This window comes from Eschrichtius robustus, chromosome 2 (assembly GCF_028021215.1).
Source record: "Eschrichtius robustus isolate mEscRob2 chromosome 2, mEscRob2.pri, whole genome shotgun sequence".
NCBI classification, from domain to species: Eukaryota; Metazoa; Chordata; class Mammalia; order Artiodactyla; family Eschrichtiidae; genus Eschrichtius; species Eschrichtius robustus.
Window position 1 is genome coordinate 107,585,845 of NC_090825.1, and position 25,088 is coordinate 107,610,932.

The following is a 25,088-nucleotide window of genomic DNA, read 5'->3' on the forward strand; positions in this document are numbered from 1 at the left end:
TAACTTGGAAGCATCTCAAGTGAATATGGTACACAGAATTATGTCCATGTTCTAATCTACAAAACCTGTGACTGTTATACAGCAAAGGGGACCTTGCAGGTGTGATTTTGTTAAGGATTATTGAGATTGGGAGATTATCTGGAATTATCTAGGGGATCCTAATGTAATCACAGGGTGTGGGGAAAGAAGGAGGCAAGAGAGTCGGAGAAAGAGTGTGGTGATGAAAGTAAAGGTCAAAGTGATGCAGTTGTCAGCTTTGAAGATGGAAGGGGACTATGAGTCAAGAAATCCAGGCAGTCTCTAGAAGCTGGAAAAGGCAAGGAAACAGATTCTGACCCAGAACTTCCAGAAGGAACAGAATCATGCTGACACCTTGGTTTTAGCCCAGCAAGTTCCATTTCAGACTTCTGATTTGGAGACTGTAAGATGTGTTAAACTGCTAAATTTGTCGAAGTTGTTATAACAGCAATAGAAAACTAGTACAGGGTACTTTAAAATGTAGGAGTAACTGTAGATCAAACACGATCTAATGTTATTTTTCAAAACAGTAGCAGAAAAATGTGGAAAATAAAACTGCATAGGAACAAAGACAAAAACAGAAGAAAAGGACAAAGGTATAACTTGGTAAATAGCAATCACAAAAAATAGAAAAATCCAAATATGTTAATTATAAAATATTAAATTCACTTATAGAGATAGTATATAATGAGGTTTTACAATTTTAGTCATGTGCTATTTATAAGAGAATTAGAGGAAATGAAGGTGAAAGTAAAACAAAGGAAAATATATGCCAAGCAAATATTAATGTTTTACTAATATATTAATATTTGTAAATGTCAGATACAATAGACTTTAACACAGAAAACATTAAAAGGGATGAGTAGGGTTTTACACAGTAATAAAAACAGTAATTCAAAATAAATAATAAAAATTTAGAGAGAGCTTCAACATAAACAGCAAAAATTAGTAGGATCACAGGGAAACATCATCAAATTTATAACAATGGAATTTTAACAGCTCTTCCTTGGTAGCAGATGCAAAAATAAATTCAAAATTTCTCATTCTATTGAGCAACTGTATATCAGAGCTTGTTATAGCTAGATCTAATGAACATGTATAGCTTTGCTCCAAACTATTAGAGAATATACGTTTTAAACATGCACACAATATTTATAAAACTATGCATAGAGTCATGGATTCTGCTGGATGAGCCAAGCAAGATATGAATTGAAAACTAACCATTGTAATTACCAATGTAGATGTCACTGGGGACAATGAAAGGAGTGTTACACTTAATTTTTAAAGTTATTTTTCGGGGCTTCCCTGGTGGCGCAGTGGTTAAGAATCCACCTGCCAATGCAGGGGACACGGGTTCGAGCCCTGGTCTGGGAAGATCCCACATGCCGCGGAGCAACTAAGCCCGTGTGCCACAATTACTGAGCCTGCGCTCTAGAGCCCACGAGCCACAACTACTGAGCCTGAGAGCCACAACTACTAAAGCCCGTGTGCCTAGAGCCCATGCTCCACAACAAGAGAAGCCACCGCAATGAGAAGACCACACGCCGCAACTAGAGAAAGCCCGTGCGCAGCAACGAAGACCCAACGTAGCCATAAATAAATAAATAAATTAAATTAAATTTTAAAAATTAAAGTTATTTTTCATTTCGGAATGGCATTCAGATGGCTATAATAGAGGAATAAAAATAGTTTTTTCCTTTCTCCTTCACACACAAATTGTTGTATTGTTTGTAATAGTAAAAATTCTATAGAACCTAAATACTCATTACTAAGAAATTGCTTAAATTATGGCACAGGAATAGAAGCAACAGCAACAACAAAAAAACAGCAAAAACATCAACTGACTTGAGAGCTTTCTATGTGCCTGGCATTGTTTTAAATGTCTTGTATGTGTTAACTCATTCAAACCACACAGAAAACCTATGTTTTAAATGTTTTATACATGTTAAATCATCTAAGCTGTACAATAAATCTATGTGGTAAATAGATATCATTATTACCTCTATTTTTTAGGTGAAGTGACTGAGGCACAAGAAGGTTAAGTAAATTCCCTAAGGTCACAAAGCTAGTAAAAGGTAGATAAAAAGTTCTGCTTTCATATAGTTTCCCTTTAAAGCTCATAACTAGTTAGGGAATGCTCTCCAAGATATGGTAGTTAAATAAAGAGAAAATTATAGAATTTTATTCATGGTAATATCCCACCTATGTAAAAATACTAATTTCCTCATGACTTTATTAAAATTATCAGTCTGTTGCCAATCTTAAGATATAAAATGTTATGTTGTTTTAAATTGTATTTCTTACATTTAAATCTTCAATCTGGAAATTATTTTTATGTCATGTGAAGTAGGGATCTTAACAGTATTTTTCAAACAGAAAGCCATGTCCTTATACCAGATATTTTTCTTGTAATAAAAAAATGAAATACTATAAAATTCAAAACAAGATGGAATTTTTATGAAATATTGTATATGAAATAGGACACAATGTTTCAGGATTGTATCAGGTAAAAATTATCATAACAATTTAATTCTCACATTTTCTTAGAATTAAAAATCAGTTAATCTTATTTTCAGTTTTATTAAATTCTTGGAGATAAAGAGTATGGGTCAATTATTCATTATAACTATTAAAAATGAGTCACATACTCTGTGGAAGAAACAATATTTTCTATTTTTCTTTCTAGGAAAGATTTCTGTGTACACAAAGATGAACCATGTGATACTGTTGGTAAGTGTACATAAAAATTTTTACAGTTTGGAGGAGACCTGGGGAACTTGAACACATCATTTGTTTAAATATAGAAAATTATTTGAAAGTGCTAGTTTGAATGAAACACTTTTAGAATGTCAGTGATATATATTTTCAACCTATATGTTTGTCACCACTTCAGTTATTAATGAAACAGCCTGAAGACATGTATGTACTATATATATAGTACTTGTATGTACTATATATTTCCCCCAGAAATATACCCATGGATTCAATAAAATTACATTATTATTCATAAACTGAGGCACAATATGTTAATGTCAGTAGGATTGACCTTTTTCAGGCTAATGGATTTGTTTTTGAGTTATACATTTGAAGTTCTTTGCAGACTGTGAAAGTCCATCTAATTTGCCCGACAAATGAGGATTTTCTGTACATGAAGTAGCAAATTTTCTGTATTTTGTCCTGGATATCTAAAATCCCTAAAATGTAACCATGTAGCCAGTAGAATCCATGAACCACAGTTCTTAATTTTGAGAAAATGCCACATTAATGCTAATATAAATGCATGTATATAAATTTACCTATCTAAAAAGATAGATAGCTAAAACTGTAGATAGATAAAATTATATAACTGTTTATATATATGTTTAGTCTTAAGACACTATATATATGTATAGTGTCTTTTGTTTTTTTATTTTTGGCCCGCACTGCGTGGCATGTGGGATCTTAGTTCCCCGACCAGGGATCGAACCCGCGCCCCCTGCACTGGAAACGTGGAGTCTTAACCACTGGACCACCAGGGAAGTCCCTCTATAGTTTTAATGAGGTATTAGTATTGGGTTATTGGTAAGGTGCAGTTAAGAGTCATGATCTGGTTTTGATGTGTCATGTGGGGTTCATTACTATAGTGTAGTGAGTATTTTAACTTAACCATCGTTGAGGTGTCATTTATTCCTTGTGAGGCGAACAATAAAAAAGTGGCAAAAACAGAATAAATTAAGCACCACTGGTGCTTAAAAAAGTAATTCTAACTAGTTCTGTTCACTTACGTTCTCACCAGCCTCCTCAGATGACTAAATCTGAGATAATAAGTGGAAAATAGTTATAATAGTATGAAGCAGATGATGATGGAATCAAAGGAATGTTTGATTTAGAAGGGACTGTAAGAATAAAATGAGCTGGACACCTAAGGAAAAGCTGAATTGATTTAGGGATGATCTTCCTAATGTTAACTAACTTGCTTCCTGCAGTTTTGTTGTCTTCTTGCCTGAATCTTCAGAAATTAAATCTTGATATATAGCTTTAATCAACCTAACCATGGAAGCATTTGATTACCAATAAAGCTTGTCCCAAAATAATTACCTTTTCCTCTACTTAAACAACTATGTTGCCCCTAAAGCCTTCTCTTAATATAGACAGATCAACTTCTTGCCTTAGTAGAGCATCTGAGAGAAATCAGCAACTCGGGCAGTATCTTCCATAACTATGAACTCTCACCACCTCTTTACAGCATGGACTCGTGGACTAAGAAAGCAGTTACTGATGTGAGGCGAACCCATTTCTTTTTGACTGTGACTATGTTTTATATCTTGCTAAATCTGCTAATTGGAAATAGCATGCATATTCATGCTGTGAAACATTTTCTGGGTTGAAGCATATTTGAATAATGAGGTAGATTGGTATATTTGGAATTATTAGTATAATTAGAATATGTATGGTTCGGTAGCAAAGTGGTGTAATCCATCCCCAGCTCTGTTCATCTTGTCCATTAAGAGCTTGATAAAAACTAGTTTTAAATATTATAGCATAGGATGTGGAAGGTCCAATGCCCTTTCTGAGATCGCTCTGTGTTTCTGAGTGCTTAGATTCTCAAGGTCTTCTCTGGCATCACTAAATCCTAGTTTTCCCCTCTGTATCTTGTGGCATTTCTTTTTCTCATCCCAAATATGAGACAAGCGTCTTTTTTCATATTTAGTCTTGAGCAGAGTAAAAGTCTGAGATATTTCTTTAGGGGACATTAAATGAAAACCTCTAACAACCAAATCAGAAGAGTAGTCTCTTTATCCCAATCCCTGTCCCCACAAAAAAAATCTTCTTTTCACACGAACCATGCTTATGCCTAGAGACATAACACATTGGTAAGATTTATAAAGACATCTGTGTGAAATAGGCATGGCGGTTGCCACCCTATCACTCATGCATCCACCACTGTGCAGCCGTGATGCCAGGTAGAAAAGGATACTCCTCTACAGTTGGGTCATGATTCGTCCAGGCCTATCAAAGGGATCGTTTCAGGACCTCAGGCCTAAACCAGTCAGCATATGGCATTGCTATGGTTGGGACATGCGACCTGTAACCTATGTCTGCCTCGTGAAGCTGAAGAAAGAAACATTTTTCATGGTTGAAGCTTGGTCATGTCTGTCCCCACTGCGTGTAAACAAGGAAGGATGCAACCATGATTACTATAATCACAAAGGAAACTAGCCTTCAGATGAATCTGAATTCATACACTGCAGAATGGAGAGATGCAGGGTGCCTTTATCCTCAATGACATTGTTGAATTACGGCATCCTCCACACCTTGGACCCAGTCTAACCTTTAGGCTTCTGAATGTGTAAGCCAATAAATATCCTTATTATTTAAGCCAATTTAAAGTTTTCATTTCTGTAGCTTGCAGCCTAAGGCATAGATCTTCCCTGATACTCATGTACTCTTTTATAAGAGAAGAAGAATATGGGGCAATATTAATAATATCCACTCTTATTAGGAGAGTGCTGATAAACTGCTCTGTGATTTGTCCCCCAAATTAAATAAGCATGTGTAGCCTACTGGTCATCTTAACAGCTCCCAGTCTCTAGCATAACAAAACAGAAGAGATTTAGAGCTTAAATCAATTGAATATCTATTGACACACATTTTTAAATCTCCTCATGTAATATTATGGGTTGTTTTCTTGTCAGATGCTTAAGTTCATGTATCCCTTCTTTCTTCTTTTATCTATTTCTGATGTGAAGTCAGTCCATTTCACGTTGGATACTATAGTGAAAATACTGAAAGAGAGGAAGGAGAGAGGAAAGAAGTGGATTTAGTATTTATTAGTTTGGATAATATGGGCCTGAATGGTTACTTTACCATGAAACTTTCCCCTACTCTCCTACGTGTAGTGAGAGGGGAAAGAGACAGCAGTTAAAAGCTTTGAATTTAGGTTATTAATTTGAATTGTAAATGGAGAGAAATGCCTATATTTTAAAAGCAATGTAATACTTATACTGCGCATTGTAACTTGAGCAACACTTTCATGGACATTTTCTCATTTATTTTCTGAAACTCTCTAGTTTTGTTATCATTACTGCTTTACAGATGAAGGAAACGCTGAAACAGAGCAGAACATCAATTTTGAAGTCAGACATCTAGATTTAAATCAGTGCTGTGCTATTTATTACCTACATGAATGTGGACACATTATTTAACACCTTGAAAGTTTGAATTGCTCACCTATAAAATAGAGCCTATGTTATTGACCTCACAAAGGCAGAGAGTTTTTAATTGGCGCTCAGTAGGCACTAGTTTCTATCACATCCTTTTACTCCCTGCAGAGAAGTTGCACATTTGTCCAGCATCACTGTTAGTAAATGCCACATGGTGCTAACCTCTGCCTCAGATCTTACTATAATGAGAGGCAGCTTTCCTTTATAACATGATGTATTTGTTAATCGAGGACAATACAACTAGAAATCTGAAGGTGAGAAAAATATCTTTGAATGAAGTTTTAGAATAAAATTGTGTATATTAAAGTATATAAAGAAATAGCAAATATAAGCTTGGAAGTACCTTTACTTACCAGCATTTAAAATTTGAAACAACAGGATATTTTGCTTGTTTACTGATGTAAAAGATACGTGCATTTTAAATGAGCCAGGCTGTATCAGTGCTATGGATTATAATAAATAAATGTTTCAGTTGATAAGTTATACTTATTTATTAAGCTTATGTTTGAAAAGTTGTTTAGAGGGTAGAAAGTAAAAGTTGTTTTACCACCTCCTCAAGCACATTCTTTCCTGTTGTTTTAGTTAGGCAGATTAGTAGGTAGGTATATACATACTGGGAGGAAAAAAATGCTATTAAATGTTTTAATCAGCAAAATACCAATTCTCAAACATATGTGTGTTCACCTTTTAACATTCCTGAAATTGAGATTAATTTTGTAATCAGTAGCCTGTTAGAATTGTGTCATAGTTTCAGTCAGAGTTTTTTAACCTTAGGTTTGGATGAACTATGGTGCTATCCTTAAATTGAAAGAGAAATAAAGTATAATTCCAGATGTAAGTCCCAACTATTACTACTGGTATTGCTAGTGAAGTTGCCTTACTTTCTGTGGCAGGCAGAATAATGGGCCCCGAAGATGTTCATGTCCTAATGGACCTGGAACCTGGGAATATGTTAGGTTACATAGCAAAGAGAAATAAAGTTTGCAGGTGGAACTAAGGCTCCTAGTCAACTGACTTTAAAATAGGGAGATTATCCTAGGAAGTCTGGTATGCCCAATGTAATCACAAGTGTCCTCAAAAGGGGGAGAAGGAGGCAGAAAAGCTCAGAGCTGGAGAGAGGTATGATTACTGAAGAAAGGCACAGAGAGATGTGATGTGAGAAGGATTCAACTTGTCATTACTGGTTTTGAGGATGGAGTCAGGGAGCCCCAGGTGAAGAAATATCTAGAACATGGAAAAACCAAGGAAACAGATTCTCCACTAGAGCCTTCAGAGGGAGCACAGGCAGCCTCATGATACATTGATTTTAGCCAGTGGGATCTGGGTCAAACTTCTAATGTAGAGAATTGTAAGATAACAAGTTTGGGTGTTTTAAGCCACTAAATTTGTGATATTTTTGATAACAGCAACCATAGAAAAGCAATATACTTTCCAATAATTAATTACTCCCTCCCATAACTTACGGAGAAGGAGTAAGGAAACATGGTATTCTTAAATCTTTAGACTGTGGGTTCAAAAATTCTGTCTCAATAGTTTTAAGAACTGGTGAAGGGTTTGGGATTAGATAAAACACTAAAATTTGGATCTGTTATATAAATATATATAAGGAGCAACGAACTGGGGCTGTGCTAACAAACATGATTAATTGTAGTTGGCCATTTCTAGCTGAGAGACTAGACAAAAAAATAACCTATATCATCCAGTAACAATCTACGAAATCTAATCAGTCCTTTAAAATCTTTCCAAGAAAATGCCAAACCCTGATGACTTCACAGATGATTTCTACTAAAATTCCAGAAAACAGATCATTCCAATATTATACAAGCTATTTTAGAGAATAGAAAAAGGTGAATTCAAACCATATAAATTTCTTACCATATTCTAAAGCAGACAGTGTAAGAAGGAAAAATAATAAGCCATTCTCAGGAAATAAAAGAAAGAATTCTAAATCAAATATTAGCAGATATTATCTCACAATGTATTTTTAAAATAACCAAGTAGGGTTATTTTATTTGAGATTTATTCTGGAAATACAGGGGTATTTTAACATTAGAAAATCTTAAAATGTAACTCTGTAATCCAGTTAAAGATAAAAACCATATGATCATCACAATGGATAAAGAAAATATCTTTCAGGCAATTCAAAACTCTTGGCAAAATAGGACAAAGTAGGAACTTTATTAACCAGGTTAAAGATATTTACAAAAAATATATGAATGTATTTTTTTTAAATAGTGGAGCATTAAAAGCATCCCTTTTGAAATCAGAAACAAGGACAGGACTCTATTTTCACTATTTCTGTTCAATGGTGCATTGGAACTTTTAGACCTTAAAATGATGTGGACGTTATGATTGTCTACATTGAAAAAAATAGAGAATATGGAATTAATTGTTTAAATTAATGGAAGAGTTAGGTGGTTAGATAGCAAATCAATATTGAATAACCAATGGCATTTTATATGCCAGCAATTGGCAGTGACACATTTTATTTAAAAATTCTTTGAAATATATTAAAAAATACACAAAAAATAAAATTATTTGGAATATATAATATAATAACAAATATCTAAAACACATGGAGAAAATTATTGAGCTATCTTGAAATTCAGTGAAGAAGACCTGACTCAATGAAAAGATAAAGTGTATTTACGGTCTGAAAGACTAAAGATGATGCAAATATCTATTTCCCTCAAATTGATCTGTTGTTACAACATATTTCTTTAAAAATTTTAACGAATTTTGGAGGAAAATTGAAAGGCTGATTCTAAATGTTATATGGAGGAGCATAGGCCTAAGAATTGCCAAGAGACTAATGAAGAAAGAATATGGAGAGGAAATCTTCTCTATTAGGTATCAAGATATGGTCTATAATAAATAGGACAATGCAGTTGCACATATTTGGGAAATGAACACTGGAAAAGGAGGAACATGATATTAAGATAGACATTCGGTTGGAAAAAAGTTGAAACGAATTCCATATGGTTTAAATTTTTTTAATTTAGAAAAGAAAATATAAAAATATAATTTTATTTTTGAGGTAGAGACAAATTTCTGAAAAAGGACACAAAAATGTTAATCACGAAGGAAATGCTTAATGAATTCAACTATATTTATATTGAAAAGTTCTATCATAAGATATCATATTGACAGTAGAGGAAGAAACCAAGCTTCTCTCAGGGAGAACACACCATATCTCATGGATTTTTTAAGGTGCCTTCATTGTCATTAATTTTAAGATATGCCATTATTTTACGTTTCTTTTTTCTAAAGAAAAAATATGATGAATTCTAATTGTAAGACATTATTTTAAGATGTATCACAATGTGAAATAATGTGAATCTTGGAATTAGTGTTCTATAATAATTGCAACACATGTAACCAACAAAGTATCAGAACCCAGAGTATAAAAACAACTTCTCTGGGACTTCTCTGGTGGCGCAGTTGTTAAGAATCTGCCTGCCAATGCAGGGGACACGGATTCGAGCCCTGGTCCGGAAAGATCCCACATGCCGCAGAGCAAATAAGCCTGTGTGCCACAACTACTGAACCTGCGCTCTAGAGCCCGTGAACTACAACTACTGAGCCTGCGAACCACAACTGCTGAGCCCGTGTGCCACAACTACTGAAACCCACACACTATAGAGCCCGTGCTCTGCAACAAGAGAAGCCACCGCAATGAGAAGCCCGGGCACCACAACAAAGAGTAGCCCCTGCTCACCGCAACTAGAGAAAGCCCGTACGCAGCTACAAAGACCCAACACAGCCAAAAATAAATTAAAAAAAAAAACAAAAAAACCCCAACTTCCCTAAATCAGTAAGAAATAAACAAGCAGATAGACATGCTAAATACAGTGTCCCCCTTATCCGAGGTTTCGCTTTCTGCGGTTTCAGTTACTTCAGTCACCCAAGGTCTGAAATAATAAATGGAAAATATCAGAAATAAAAAATTTGGAAGTTTCAAACTGCACACCATTCTGAGTAGCGTGATGAAATCTCCCACCACCTTGTTCTGTCCCACCTGGGACCTCAATCATTCCTTCCTCCAGTGTTAGCCACTTATTAGCCAGCTTGGTTATCAGGTCGACTGCTGAAGTATTGTGGTGCCTGTGTTCAAGTAACCCTCATTTCACTTAATAACCGACCCCAAAGCACAAGAGTTGTGATGCTGCCAATATGGATATGCCAAAGAAAAGCCATTAAGTGCTTCCTTTAAGTGAAAAGGTGAAAGTTCTGGACTTGATAAGAACAGAAAGAAATCATATGCTGAGGTTGCTAAGATCTCCAGTAAGAACAAGTCTTGTATCCATGAAATTGTGAAGAAGGAAAAAGAAATTCATACTTGTTTTGCTGTCGCACCTCAAACTGCTAAAGTTATGGCCACAGAGCATAATAAAAGCTTAGTTAAGATGGAAAACGCATTAAATTTGTGCAATGAGATGTTTGAGAGAGAGAGAGAGAGATCACATGTTCATAAGTTTTATTACAGGGTATTGTTATAATTGTTCTTATTATTGTTAATGTGTTACAGTGCCTAATTTATAAATTAAACCTTATCATAGGTACATATGTATAGGGAAAAACATAGTATATATAGGGTTTGGTACTATTTGTGATTTCAGGCATCCACTGGGTGTCTAGAACATATCCCTGATGGATAAGGGGGGTACTAATGTAGGGCAAAAACGTTAACCACCATTTTTAGAAGAGAATACATCAAGGGTGAATTTTTTTAAAACGAAAAGATATCAACCTCATTAGTAATAAGGGAAATACACATTCAGATTAAAAGATTTCTACCAATGAGACTGATAAAATTAAAAGTCTGACATTATCAAGTGGCGGAAAGAATGTGAATCTATGGAACACTTTTATGCTTCTGGAAGGAACGCGAATTGGTATAACCACTCTAGAAAACTTTTGGCAGTATCTACTAAAACTGGCATATATATAACCTGTGACCATTAATTCCATTCTTAAGCATATACCTAAGATAATCCTATGTGCACTAAAGACATGTAACAGAACATTAGTAGTCATCAATCAAGAGTACATTAATTGATCAGTGTTTGATGAATGAAGAAACCACAGTGTGTATGTGTCGTGTTTAACTGGAAAATATCACCTGGTGGGAGAGCATAGAGGTGATAAGGTATAAAGCCTCAAACTTTGAAGAATTTCAACATTTTCATTTTCAGTTAGAGGATGAGAATTCAGCAGGTGAGCCTGAGAAGATACATTTACCCTAGAAATGTAAACATGTAAACATAAGTTATCGAAGTCTAAAGTTAAGCTTGTTTCTCTCTCAGGAATACATGGTGCTTAGAACACTTCACACATCCTGCCTTGATTGTAAGGTATTATCATTTTTAAGAATTTCATTTAATTTTTAAAACTCACAAGATGTTGTTATGGTTTTCTGTAGACAGTGCTTAATTAGCCTTGCTCACATATTTATAATTTTATTAGTTCGTCATTCTTTCTTACAACTCAGATCTTTCTTCTGACCATTTTCTCTTGCTGACTGAAATGATATTAGAATTAGAATTTCCTTTAGGAAAGATGTGCTGGTCTCAAGCCTTTAAAGTTTTGTTAGTCTTAAAATGTTTTAATTTCATTCTCATTCTTGAGAGGTATTTTAACTGACTGTAGAAGCCTAATATTCTGGGTACATTGTTTTGTTTTGTTTTGTTTTGTTTTGTTTCAGCACATCGTAGATCTAGTTCACCTGCCTTCTGGCATCCATTGTTGCTGTTGAGAAATCAGCTATCAGTGTGAACTCCTTTTAATGTGATCTACCTGGGCTCTCTATTCTGTTTCATTGATCTATGTATCTGTTTTTATGCCAGTACCATACTCTTTTGATTACTATACCTTTGTAATATAGTTTGAAATCAGGCCGTGTGATACCTCCAGCTTTGTTCTTCTTTCTTAAGATTGCTGTGGCTATTCAGGGTCTTTTGTGGTTTCATATAAATTTTCGGATTGTTTGTTCTAGTTCTGTGAAAAATGCTATGGGCATTTTGATAGGGATTCCATTAACTCTGTAGATTGCTTTGGGTAGTGTGGACATTTTAATAATATTCTTCCAATCCATGAGCACAGTATATCTTTCCGTTTGTTTGTGTCATCTTCAATATCATTCCTCAATGTCTTGTAGTTTTCAGAGTACAGATCTTTCACCTCTTTGGTTAAATTTACTTCTAGTTATTTTATTCTTTCTGATGAGATTGTAAATAGGATTGTTTTCTTCATTTCTCTTTCTGATAGTTTGTTATTAGTGTATATAAATACAACAGATTTCTGTATGTTAATTTTGTATCCTGCAACTTTACTGAATTCATTTACTAGTTCTAATAGTTTTTTGATGAGGTCTTTAGGATTTTCTGTATCTAATAGCATGTCATCTGCAAATAAGGACAGTTTTACATCTTCCTTTCCAATTTGGATGACAGGTGCTGTCTTTGTCTCAGTGTGGTGGCTAAAGCTGAATACCTTTGGATTTTAGTTTGGCAGGTGCCCACAGGCAGCCAAGCACATTAGTGCCAGTTCCAAACTCTGCATTTCTCCTTTCTTTTTCTTTAGGCTCATGGGAGTATTTTCCTAACTGGTATACAGAGCCTTGCATTTAAGAAGATTTTTTGCTATTTTTATTCCAGCATTTGTATGCTAGAAGTGGAAGTCCAAGAAAAAACTTTTAAAGCATTATTGTATATATTCTTATACATGCTACAGTTACACTTGGTCACATAAATCCACTTCTCGCACTGGCACTGATTTGGAGAATTGGTGTTAAAAACAAACAGCAGTGAGAAGTCATGAATTTGTTTTATATTTTTGCAAATCTCTTTATATCTGGCTCGTAGAAGACAGCAGGGATCTTATATCTGCTTCTGCATGTAAGGTGTTGGTATTTGTTATTTTGCTTTAAGTGTATGAGGAAAATCTGACCTCATAAAGATGTGTAGTTGGAAATTGGATGAGTATTTTCAGACTATTGTGAATATTCTTATTGAAAGTATACTAAAACTCAGTGGTATTGTCTTAGTGGTTAGTGGATTGTAGCAATGTAGAATCTGAATGCATATCAGTAATCATTTATACTCCGTTACATTAATATCTGTTGGTGTATCTCACACTTTAAGTGGATGTTTTAACTATGGATAGCATTTTAGAGAATCATTGATTGGTCAGTTGGAAAATATTGGTTCACTGTATTAGGCAGATCTTCTATATGTTGACACATTTCACTATACAATATATATATATATAAATCATATTTGTCAGTATCACCATCTGTCTCATCAGAAAAATTCCTTAAGTTTTGGGAAGCTTCCAAGTGTACAGTAGCAGATGAAAGTTTCCCAATATTCTAATTTTAGTTGAAAGCTTGAATTTTATTATTGGCAAAAAAAACCCAAAAAACAAACCTACCATCAGTTGGTTTCCTTGGAGTGACAGATTCACTTTGTTCATTTTTGGGTGTCAGCCATATTCTCAAATCTGAATAACCTTTGTTTGTCTGTCAGACATTCTTTCAAGTAAAAATGGTGTTCAACGAAAAGCACAAGGAGTTCAGCTCAGAACTCAAACAATCTCACAGTACTTTTCTTAGAGAAAACATGTTTTTTTAGTCTGTGGCAGAAATGCTTTATCCATGCTTCCTTTCTGTTACATAAAATATTAAAAAATACATATACTCAGGAGTTCAGATTTAATAAAATTAATACATATTACTGCTTCATCTAGGACATATCAAAGTGAAATTGCCATTTTCCCCCTAGGAGTGAATATCAGTGAAAAATAAAATGACTGACAGTGAAGGCAGTTTTACCTCCCATTGCTTTTGCACCATCAGTGCAAATGTTGACAGTTTTGACTCTGTGGGTCTCTTCAAAAGATCTTAGGAGACCCACTGAAGAGGTGTTACGGAAGCCCAGGATTCTGCAGAACACTCTGTGAAATTCTGCCGTAACCTGGCAGTGATTGGTAATCAGTGGTGATAGTCGTTGTTCACGTGTGTGTGTGTTTCACGAAAACTTTTAAGGACTTTATAGTATAGAAAATTGGTAGATACTTAGAGCTGGCAAAGGTATGTGTTGGATCAGTATGAGTTTCCAGCTATGAATATTTTTTAATACATGTTGATAGGAGAAGCTGTGCATTCTTTACCACCAGATTTCCAATTCAGGGATGCTTTAACTCTCCCTGCGTTCTATTGCTTCATTATTATTAATAAACCTTCTATCTTTCATCAGGTTGGGATGATGGTTTATTCTTCTGTGCACTTCTGAATAATTCTGATTTTCTGTACATGCAAATTGTCAAACAGGCATACAGGCCACCTATGAAGCAACTGCCAAATAAGAAATATGTTCAGAGACTAAAACATACTTAAATAACCCTTTTATGTTAACACTGTACATGTGAGACTCTCCAGACACTTCCCTTTCCAAACACCAGTATGTTCTCCAAACCACATTTTAGCAGAAGTAACCATTTTTATTGGATAGGGAGAAGAGGTCAAGCCAATTTCTGTCAAGTAGCTTAATTTTCATTAAACAGCAGTCATGGCATTTTCTCTTGCATTGTGGTACCTAAAGAACAGAGAATTTCAGAGACTGAAAATACTTAAAGAAATTACTGAGATCATCTCTCTACTTTAATACTCTTTTGGTTAGAACTATATTTTTTCTACCAAAAAAATCGTATTACTTTAATGTTCAATATTTTGAAACTTGTAATTCTTTGGGCTAGGCAAACAATGAAGTTAACCTTTATTATATAAATCTTTCTAAATGAATTGGTACTGTAATTAAGTCTTCAAGGGAGTTCAGGTACATTTATTAGGGATGATATTGGGGGTTCTTGCCCATTCAGTCTAGTGGGACATATAATTTAGAGATTATCAAATATCTTAAAGAATGCGTCAGCATTAAATGTAAATAATTTTATATAAACGAGTGCCAGGTTCGGGTACCCACAAGTCATCATATTTGTGTGAGATATGAGATAGGTTTTCCTGAAGTGCTGCTCAGTTTTTAATGTAGATGTTCTGAGAAATGCAAATGGAATATATTCAGTGTGGTAGACAGAATACTAAAGATGACACTCCTAAGATTCCTGTACCCTGGTTATTCAGTCAATCACTAATCTAGGTACTGCTCTGCTGGAAGGGATTTTGCAGATGTAATTACAGTCCCTCAGTTAAACTTGAGATATGGAGATCTAACCTTAACAGTCTTCCTTCAAAAAACAGAGGCAAGGAACTGAATTGTGCCAGCAACCTCAATGCGTTTGGAAGCCAGTACTTCCCCAGAGCCTTTAGGTAAGAGTCCAGCCTGGATGACGTCTTGATTTTGGCCTTGTGAGACCCTCAGCAGAGTTAAGCCGTCCCAGACTTCTGACCTGTAGAACTGTGCAGTAATAAATGGGGGGTTACTTTCAGTCACTGCATTACTTAAGTAATTTGTTATGCAGCAATAGGAAACTAATGCATTCAGACTAAAGGATGCATATTATTATACATCAATTGGGGGTTTATAAACGGAAAGAAAATGAGGCCATCTTAGATGAAAATACAGTTTATGGCCCTCTGGGAAAGCAGAATAAGAAAAAAGAAAATGTTTGTTAAAGAATAGAAGTTAAGGGAGAGATTCAAAGAGATTTTCACTTATCATACCCGATGGGACAGTAGAAAAGTGATAGCATTTCAAGAGGATTTTGTAAGGATTTACTACATTCCTATAATCTTTGCAAGTTCTCCACATGTAATATTTCTTTTCCCTTGTCTCATTAGTGATGAACAAAAGCACACTAATATGATATGGATCTGAACACTTGCCCTGTGGAGCAGGAAAAAAGGGGTGGGGAAAACTGGCGTCAAAGGAGGTAAATTGGGTGGTACCAGCATGGAATATAAGAAGATGCACCAATCTTCAGGCCTCCAGTGAAGAAAATAAGAAAACCCAAGGCAGTCAGACTGGGCCGGGGCATGACTCTAGCTTTGCAATATAAAGGCCTGTAATTTCATCTATTGGTAATAATTCACACTAAGACACTTTGAAAAGTTAAAGGAGGCATCATTAGTAATTATGCTTGGACAAAAGCATAAAACGGATGCCCCAGGCAAAATAGCTGTATCGTCACTCTATTATTAATGAACATGTTTGAGACATAGTTTTACATATTAGTCAGAATTACAAATTATACATTAAAAAGTACGTATTTCAGAAATCTTAAGCTATAACTATTATTTTGGTAACTTAGATATTTAATTATTTAATCCCCCAGTAATAATAATTAAACTTACTAGAAATCAACATATGAGAATTTGCTGCATATATTGGAAGCTGGTTTCACACCATATTTCTCAACCTTGCTTTTCTTCAATCCAGATAGCCACAAAGCATTGGCTATTGGTACATTATAATGGTCTGAGTCTCAGATATATCAGATATAAAAAGGATGATAAGCCTCATCATGTTCTAAATGCTGATATCTGAAAGGTCTGGAAACATATTTAGAAGATTATATGATCTGTGCTTCTTTATTTGTCCTTCTTACTCAATTTTTATTGGTTCATTTCAGATGATCTTCCTTCCACTTCTCTGTCTCCCTCTTTATTTTTTTCATTTATTCAATTTTCTCTAATATTTTGGAGCACCTACTCTGTGCCCCAAAGTGTATTAGGTTCTAGATGCTAAGGATAGAATAGTGACTAAATGAAACTATTTACACATTCTTTTAAATCTTTTCCTTCTTGCTATTCTTTTGTTATTCTTGCCTAGGTAACTTAAAAAAAAAATCCCATTTGTCTTCCTTTTATTCTGAGCCAGCTTTCTCTCCACAGTTAGATTATCATGACTTTCAAGCATAAACGTATTGGTACATGTCTCCTAAGTTTTGAGAAGTCTTAGTACTTTTTTAAAAATCTGCATATCATCTATCATCAAATTTTAATAATCTTTTTATGATCAGAAGATCCTGTCTTGATCACAGTAAAAATTTTTCTGTATCATTAATTTTCTTCAATAAGAGTATTGAAGAAAATTGATACCTTATACATCATTTTTTTCTTTTTGTTTAGTTATTAGTATGTAATAATATTAAGGTAACCTGTGTTATTTTAATGCAAATGGTTAGTTGGTCACTTCTGTTACAGTATATAGAGTATTATCAATTATTACATGGCAAAAATGCAGAAACTGTATAAACTCATACAGAAGAAAGTGCTTGTCCAGATATTACAAAGGTTTACGTCTTTAATACTTAAATAATCTAGTGATGCAGCAAAGTTGTCACTTTGCGTTTGCCATAGTCTCCCCAGTTCTGGTCTTTAAGTGGTTGGAATGGTAATGACCCTAGAAAATATTGAGATTATTGAGATGCTTCATTTGCATTGTAAAAATAATAAAATTCCATTGGTAATTATCTTTAAATTACAAGATGCTGGTTTTTACTGGGGTTTTTTTTGTTTTTTGCAGAGAAGAAACTATCTGTTTAAGGTACTATCTAGTACTTTAAGGTACTATCTAGTTTAAGGTACACTGGAGTAAACACACTCCACCCTTCTCTTTCATTTAATGCAGCTATTAAACATGGGAGAATGGAACAGCTATTTGAGGATTTTAAAAAGTAAATAGTAGCATGCAGATTGGGAAGAAGACAAGAATTTGAAGTACCACCAAACCAGCAGTGAGTTTATTATTTTTCTCTCTCTCTCTTGGACTCAGCATAGCCCAAACTTGAAAGTGGTTATTAGGGCATGTATAGAGAAGCTCTAGGGAATACCTCTAGTTTAAATCAAGGAAGAGAAAGGTCCCTTAATGCTTAGAGAAAGCAGGGGAAATCCCCCCTTTAAGAAAAGTTTCTACATTCTCTCCTGGCCTGTCTGCCAAGCAATCCTGTGATAGTGGCAGTGGGGACAACAGTGGCAGCAGTAGGAGTCATAAAAATCTGAGGTGAACCTTCCTCTCTGATCTGCAGAGCTTTTATTCCAAAAGGGCAAGGTAAACGCCATTGCATTTTGTCTCTGTCCTCCTATTACTCAGACCTAGAAGCAGATACAGTCATAAAAAGTACACGGCTTAGTGAGATAACTAGAGCCCAAACTTTCTGGAAGCAGGACTGAAATGAGAACCACAGGGACATGGACGGTACCAGAGAGATAATGGAGAGGGAGGAGCTAGAGAAAGTAACCCCATAAAATCGTTTATCAACTCCTTTGCTCAACTCCAAGTTGTGTATGTGTGAATATGACCCTAACATTTCTTTGAGAAATGAGCTACTAAGCCATTGAACTACCTCGGTTCCAGACTGGTCCCTTGGTGACAAACACATAGGATCGATTTGAATATCAATTTGAAAATTGGCAGTGAAAATTTGGCAATGAAACTGAAAGCTCGTAGAAGCTTTGAATGTTTGGAACGTACATCCTGAACCCAACTAGGTTGATTTTATGCTAAAAAAAAAAAAAAAAAAAAAAGAGTCAGCATTCTTTGTAGGATTTAAGTAAGACTGAGAGTGTGCTAATATATTCTTCAAAATGTCTAGGATACAATACAAAATTACACCCTCTGTAAAGACATAAGAACATCTCAATTTGCATGGGAAAATACACTCAACAGATTCCCACTCTGAAATGGCAAAGATTTTGGAATTATCTGACAAAGACCAAAATATCAATTATAAAGATATCCCAACTAGTAAGTGCAAGCATTCCTGAAATGAATGGAAGGATAGAAAGTTTCAGCAAATAAATAGAATATATAAAGAAAACCCAAATGTAAATATTAGAATTAAGGAGAGAAAAACCTAAATAAAAATTTCTCTGGATATACTGAATAGAATAGAGATGACAGAGGAAAAAGTCAGTGAACTTAACGATAGATCAGAAGAAAGTATTTAATATGAACACCACAGAGAAAAGAAGATTAGGAAAAATATGAACAGAGTCTCAGGGATCTGTGGGAAAAATCAAAGCAGTTGTCATGGGTTCCAGAAGTCGACAAAAGGAGAGAAGATATATGACTGAAGACTTCTCAAATTTGGCAAAAGATTTAAATCATCAGATTCAAGAAGGCAAGTAAACTCCAAACAAGAAATACTTGAAGCCAGAGATATCATAATCAAAACTGAGAGCTACAGACAAAGAAAAAATGACATGGAAAAACAACCTGTTATTTTTAGGGGAACGGTGATTCTAACAACAGTAAATTCTCATGGCAAACCATACAAGCCAGAAGGATAGCACACCTTTTTGAACTACTGAAAGAAAGGATTGTCAGTGAAGATGGAGGTGAAATAAGGGCATTCTCACATGAAGAAAGACTAATTTATAACCAAAAGAGCTTCTTTAAAGGCTGATAATTTTTGCAGATTTTAGTGTGTTCAAATGTATTGTTTTAGAATTTCCAAATAGAAGGCTATTTCTTTGTTGTTCTTCCTCCCTTTATCGCTGTTCAGACTCTACCCATTCATCAGAACCCTGATTAATGTACACTTTTGACTTCCTGGATCGTCTCTCACTCTACCATGCATGAACCTGGTGGACTTCAGAATACTTTTCTTATAACTTGCATTCCATTCACTCCCTCTCCTTCTAATCTCTTTGTGGTCAAAGATCTTCCTCAATACTTGTCTGTGTCCTCAGCATCTAGTATAGTGATTGAGCGTCCCAGGTGCTCAGTCTATGTATTTCTGAATAGAAATGAATTCTTGATAGGAAAATCATACCTTTCCTTGGTTTATAATAAAAGCAAGGCTGAGCTTATCTTGTTTTGGCTCTTGGCTACTAGTGTATATCTTATTAGACACTGGCCAGAACATAAATCAGACACTTAATATTTCTATTTTGGCAAGACATGTTGTAGGGATAAGACTGGGATACATTATTCTTAAGGAATTATTATGAAAAGTGGTTATTCTTAAGATATTTTTCTTCTCAAGATCCTTTACTCTTAAAGCTTTAATTTAATTAGAATATTGTTTATATTAGAAAATATTTTAATGGTGCTATTAAACACCATGTATGAATGTTAAAATATGCTGAGTATAACTTTGGGAAACAAAACCATCTTAATTTAAAAAACTCCCCGAGGTCCTCCTTGTAGTTTTTAAGAGTTGTTCTCACTATAAGCATCTGGAAGTACAGCTTGTGCTCACTATACACTTATACAGCATTGTCAGTGAACCGTTAATACTTGTTAAGCATCTATTCTGTGCCGTAGATTTTTTTATTATGTCACCTCCTTTAACCTTTCAAGAGTTCTCTATCATAAAGGATTGTTACCTCATTTTACAAATAAGAAAGCTAAGTTTAATGGTTAATGGTTAACATGTTTCAGATAGGCCATCATATGCTTAAAATATGTTATCTAAATTAATTAGCATTCCTAAGAAAAATGACTGATTTCTCAATTTTACTGTTGGGAAAACTGAGGCTTAGAAAACAGAACTAACTTTACCATGATCACAAAGCTAAAATTCGAGGCTTGGACTCAAACTCTAGAGTACTTGACATAGAGCCTCAATTCCTAAGATTTTATCCTTTGCATTTTGCCTTTTTTATGTATACCTAATACAGAAAACAGGTCATGAAAAATTTATTATTGAATTTCAATCAAGATTTTAGAAAACACAAAATCGTTTTTGAGAAAAATTTTCACCATCTTGTTTACTATCAACTGCCTCAGTGTATAGACCTAAAAAAAAGTGATCTTAAAAATGGCACCTAGAGTTGGAACCACTTGCCCCTAAGTACACATATGTTTTATTTGATGGATTATGTCAAAGCACTATATTAAACTTAATATTTTAAATATTGGTAGTTGAGATTTAAGAATATCAGGTATTTGTAATTGTGTTGTAATTATAATTATATTCTTTAGATTTCTCCAGTTTATAGAATTATTTATTTCCTTCACTTGAATGAAAAACACTGATCATACTGAGTAGAAAGCAAGTTATGAACAGTAACAAAATGATTAAAATTTGGCAAGGTGAAAAAAAATGTGTCAAACTGTTTCGAAGTTTGAGTTGGTTTGTAGTCATACATAAAGGCATGCTGTCATTGATTTTACTAGTATACTAAAAAAGCAATTTATACAGCTTTTTAGTAGCATGATATTTTTAGTTTTAATTGTCCCTGATTAATGCCTTCAGGATATGATTACGTTATGACATTATAAAAATGCGTTAGCCAAAATTCCTGATTTATATGCAATCAGAACACTTTAAAATTTTTCCAGCTGTATCCTTAAACTTACTTCACAAAAATCTTTAACTGTGTTTCATCTTACCTCTTTTTTAAAGTCATGACAGTTTTTTAATCTCCAAGGCAGATGAAATCATTAAACCTAGTTTTTTTTTTTGCTTATGAGCAAAGTTATATATAAAGCCTAAGAACTCTGATTTATCGTTTTTAAAATTAACATAGCAATGAGAAGACCAGTTTTCAGCCATGTTTGTGGTCGACTGCACAGTAAAGTTCTCATTACTGATTTACAAGGGTTAGATGTGTAATCTACCACATATGGCTTTTTGAATGCGCCACTAGATTTATATTTTCAGAGTTTCACTGAAATCTAAATTAAGAATTTCGGATGGTACATATTATTAATGATATATTAATGATATATCAAAACCACAATAATGTACATTGGAGTCTGGCTTCATTTAAACTCTCTGAGGATTTAAGAGCTTAACTTCTAAAGCCATCCAGTAACCCGCCCTTAAATTTTCTGAAGAGAGCTGAAAAGTGGATGTGAAGTAGAATAAATCTAGAATACAATAGCAGGAGCACAAAACTAGCCTGCAGGCATAAATTTTCTCAATTGTTCTGCCTTCCATACAAAAGTAGTCCTTCTCATTACCCTAATGTGGGGAGAAGGTGGGTCAGCTTAGTGGTGTGGTTTATTAAACCTTAAGGAAGGGTAAAAACAACAAAAGCACCAACAAAATCTGTTTTGGATGTGTCCTTAACCATGAAGTCCTCTTTATCTCTCAGAAGGGCAGAAGTTAGGAATTGGCCACCGCTGCTCATCCTACATGCCACTCTCCCTCTGGACTCCCTTTCTTTCACTATTTTTCCTAAACACTTACCTGAACCATCTTTCATCTTCTTCCTGCACCGTATTAATTTTTCATATAAAAGCTTGCCAAAGATTTCAAGTGGTGTATATACACTATCTGGTGCACTTAGTGCACTGCTCTTAGATACCCCCAGTGCACCTTTGGGTAATAAAATGAGTGATTATTTACTGTTTTATTTTCCTTCAGAAACCCATTAAAAATATAATACACATTTTTAAAACATGTATATTCCCATCTGTAGTTAATTTGGTCTCAATACACATAACAAGGCCAAAAGGTAAATTAAGCAAAGAAAATGTTGCATCTAGCTTCTTACAATGTATTAAATCTTTCACATGAAGTTCCTACTTCATTTGATTCCAAGACAGTGAAAATGTAAACTTGTCAATTAATTTTTTTCTATTTAAATTACTTTATTCATCTACCTTGTTTTTGTTTTTGTTGTTTTCACATAATCCCCCAACCTCTCATTTGATTCTCTCCAAGTAGCCTGGGTGTTGGGCTATAGATCAGAAACCACCATTCTTTCTCTGCCCTCTGAGACCTTAGGTCTTTGCGTCTTTGCAGTGAATTCCTTAGTCTACATGGCAGCAGAGCACACTGCTGGACTTTGCTCCCAGGAATGTAGCTGGTGGGTTCAACAAAAGGATATTCATCTCAGGGCTCTGTAGCCTTTCTATCCAGCTCTCTTCACCCACTCTTTATCTTCCCACCCACCCCAGCCCTACCCTTCCATCTCGTACGGCTGCTGAAGATATTGCTGAACTTCCACTATGTCATCTATAGGTCCCCTACGTTAAACCATCCACCCCTCTGGCCTCCTTGGCAGCAAGAGTCAAAGTAGGCTCAGGAATGATAGCTCAGTCCTTATCTCCGCCTAGTCACACAGTATTTTCCTTTATTCTCTATTTCAGCCACCCTATATTGGCCTGTTGTTTCCCAATCCACATCCGCCAGAGTTCCAAAAGAATACTACTAATCCTTATCCCTTCCCACCTGCCATCAGAGCAAAGCCTTTAGATAACTAGGAAGGCATCACCTATGTGGAAATACAAAAGAGAAATGCATGTTGGTACACCTCAAAATTTATTATCACTGTACGATACAAAACATGGTCTACACATTGGGAGTGAACAAGTACTTGATTTCTCAGTACTTTCCTGCCCTTGTGGTGCTTACATTCTAAAGGAGAGATGGTCAATAGCCATAGTAAATAATTAGATTAATTGATATATTTTTTTAAAAAAATGAAATGAGGCATTAAAAAATGAAATGAAAATGAAACAGAAAAAATAGTAGATCTAAATAAAGAGATAATCTGGGAATGCCAGGGTGGGGATAAGGATCTTTATAATTATAACCTGGTGATCAAGAAATGCCTTACTGAAAAAAGTGATATTCTTACGGAACCAAGCCTGGGTCCATTCGCCTGTGTGCAGTAAAGCCAATCTACTGACGCCAGGTTGTGGTGAAGAAAGTGCAGCGTTAATTGTATTTAGCTGCCAGACAAGATGTTCAGAGCAGCTAATGCTCAAAAAACTCAAACTCTCTGATGGGTTGCAGGGAAGCATTTTGAAAGGCAAGGTGAGGGAGAGGAGTTGCGGGGGATGTGATCAGCTTGTGTACAATTCTCTGATTGGTTGATGGTGAGGTAATAGCGTGGTGCCACAGGGGTTAACATTATGAATCCTCAGGCTTCAGCTGGACTGAGGGCTACGTGCTCATGGTTATCATGTAGTTAACTTCTTCCATTTGGTGGGGGCTTTAGTATCTGTAAAACAACTCAGGAATGTGTATCAGATACTGTCATCTGTATACTTCAGGGAGGAACTAAAAATTCTGTGACTGCTGTATGGCTGACTTGCTGTTTAAATTGTTACAGCTCTCCTGATCCAACTGCTACTTTGCTTACTACATGTTCACATCCTTTCAATCATTAATTCTTTTTTTTTTTTTTTTTTTTGGTGTAAGTTAATCCCAAACTCCTAATTTATCCATTATTAATTCTTAAACCAGGCTTTTGTACCTCAGGGGAGGTCTGGGAGACTATAGGTTTTCTACAGACAAGAGGCAGGCAAAGGACATGGGGGGAGGGGTCTCTCCCAGAAAGGCTCCGTAGGGTCCTCCTTGGTTACAATATTTTAAAAAATTTGAGGAAGTTCTGAAGAGAGATCTAGGTAGAGAATGTTCCAGACAAGTGAAAAGCCAGTGAAGAGGTCTTGAGGTGGAAACATCCTTGACTCATTTGATGACCTCCCTCCACTGCAAAAAAAGCCAGTGTAGCTGGAGTGCAGTCAATAAAGGAGATTATTATAGGAAATTTTAGATTTTGTGTTTCTTCTTGTGACAACTTTGATAAATTGTAAAATTTATTAGCATACTATTTTATATATTACCTTGATGTCTTTAGGAATTGTAGAGACATTTCCTTATTCACTTTTGGTGCTGGTGGTTTGTACTTGTCTCTCTTTTATTCTTAATCAGTTTATTAGGTATGTATCAATTTTTGCCAATTTTCTCTTACATTTGTATTATTGTTCGTTGATTTTCCTCTTTATTATTTCCTTCTATTTTTTTAAACTTTAATGCCCTCTTCTTTTCCCATCTTCTGGGAAGAATTTTAACCATTGATTTTCAGTCTCTTTTTTCTGATATACACTATGAATCTTCCTAAGTGCTGTCATTTCAGCTCACACATTTTTGAGTTTAAAGTATTTTCTAATTTCCATTATAATGGAAATTGTATTTTCTAATTTCCATTATAATTTCTTTCTC

The 25,088-nt window shown here is 34.9% G+C and overlaps 1 protein-coding gene across 1 annotated transcript in view; it reads left to right on the forward strand.

The window, feature by feature from the left end:
• The window catches only part of ADAMTS19 (ADAM metallopeptidase with thrombospondin type 1 motif 19), a 296,035-nt gene that overhangs the window by 104,101 nt on the left and 166,846 nt on the right, over positions 1-25,088 (forward strand). Inside the window, exon 7 of the mRNA XM_068534394.1 lies at positions 2,705-2,748. Coding sequence (XP_068390495.1) covers positions 2,705-2,748 — 44 coding nt within the window. The remainder of the gene's footprint in view (positions 1-2,704; positions 2,749-25,088) is intronic.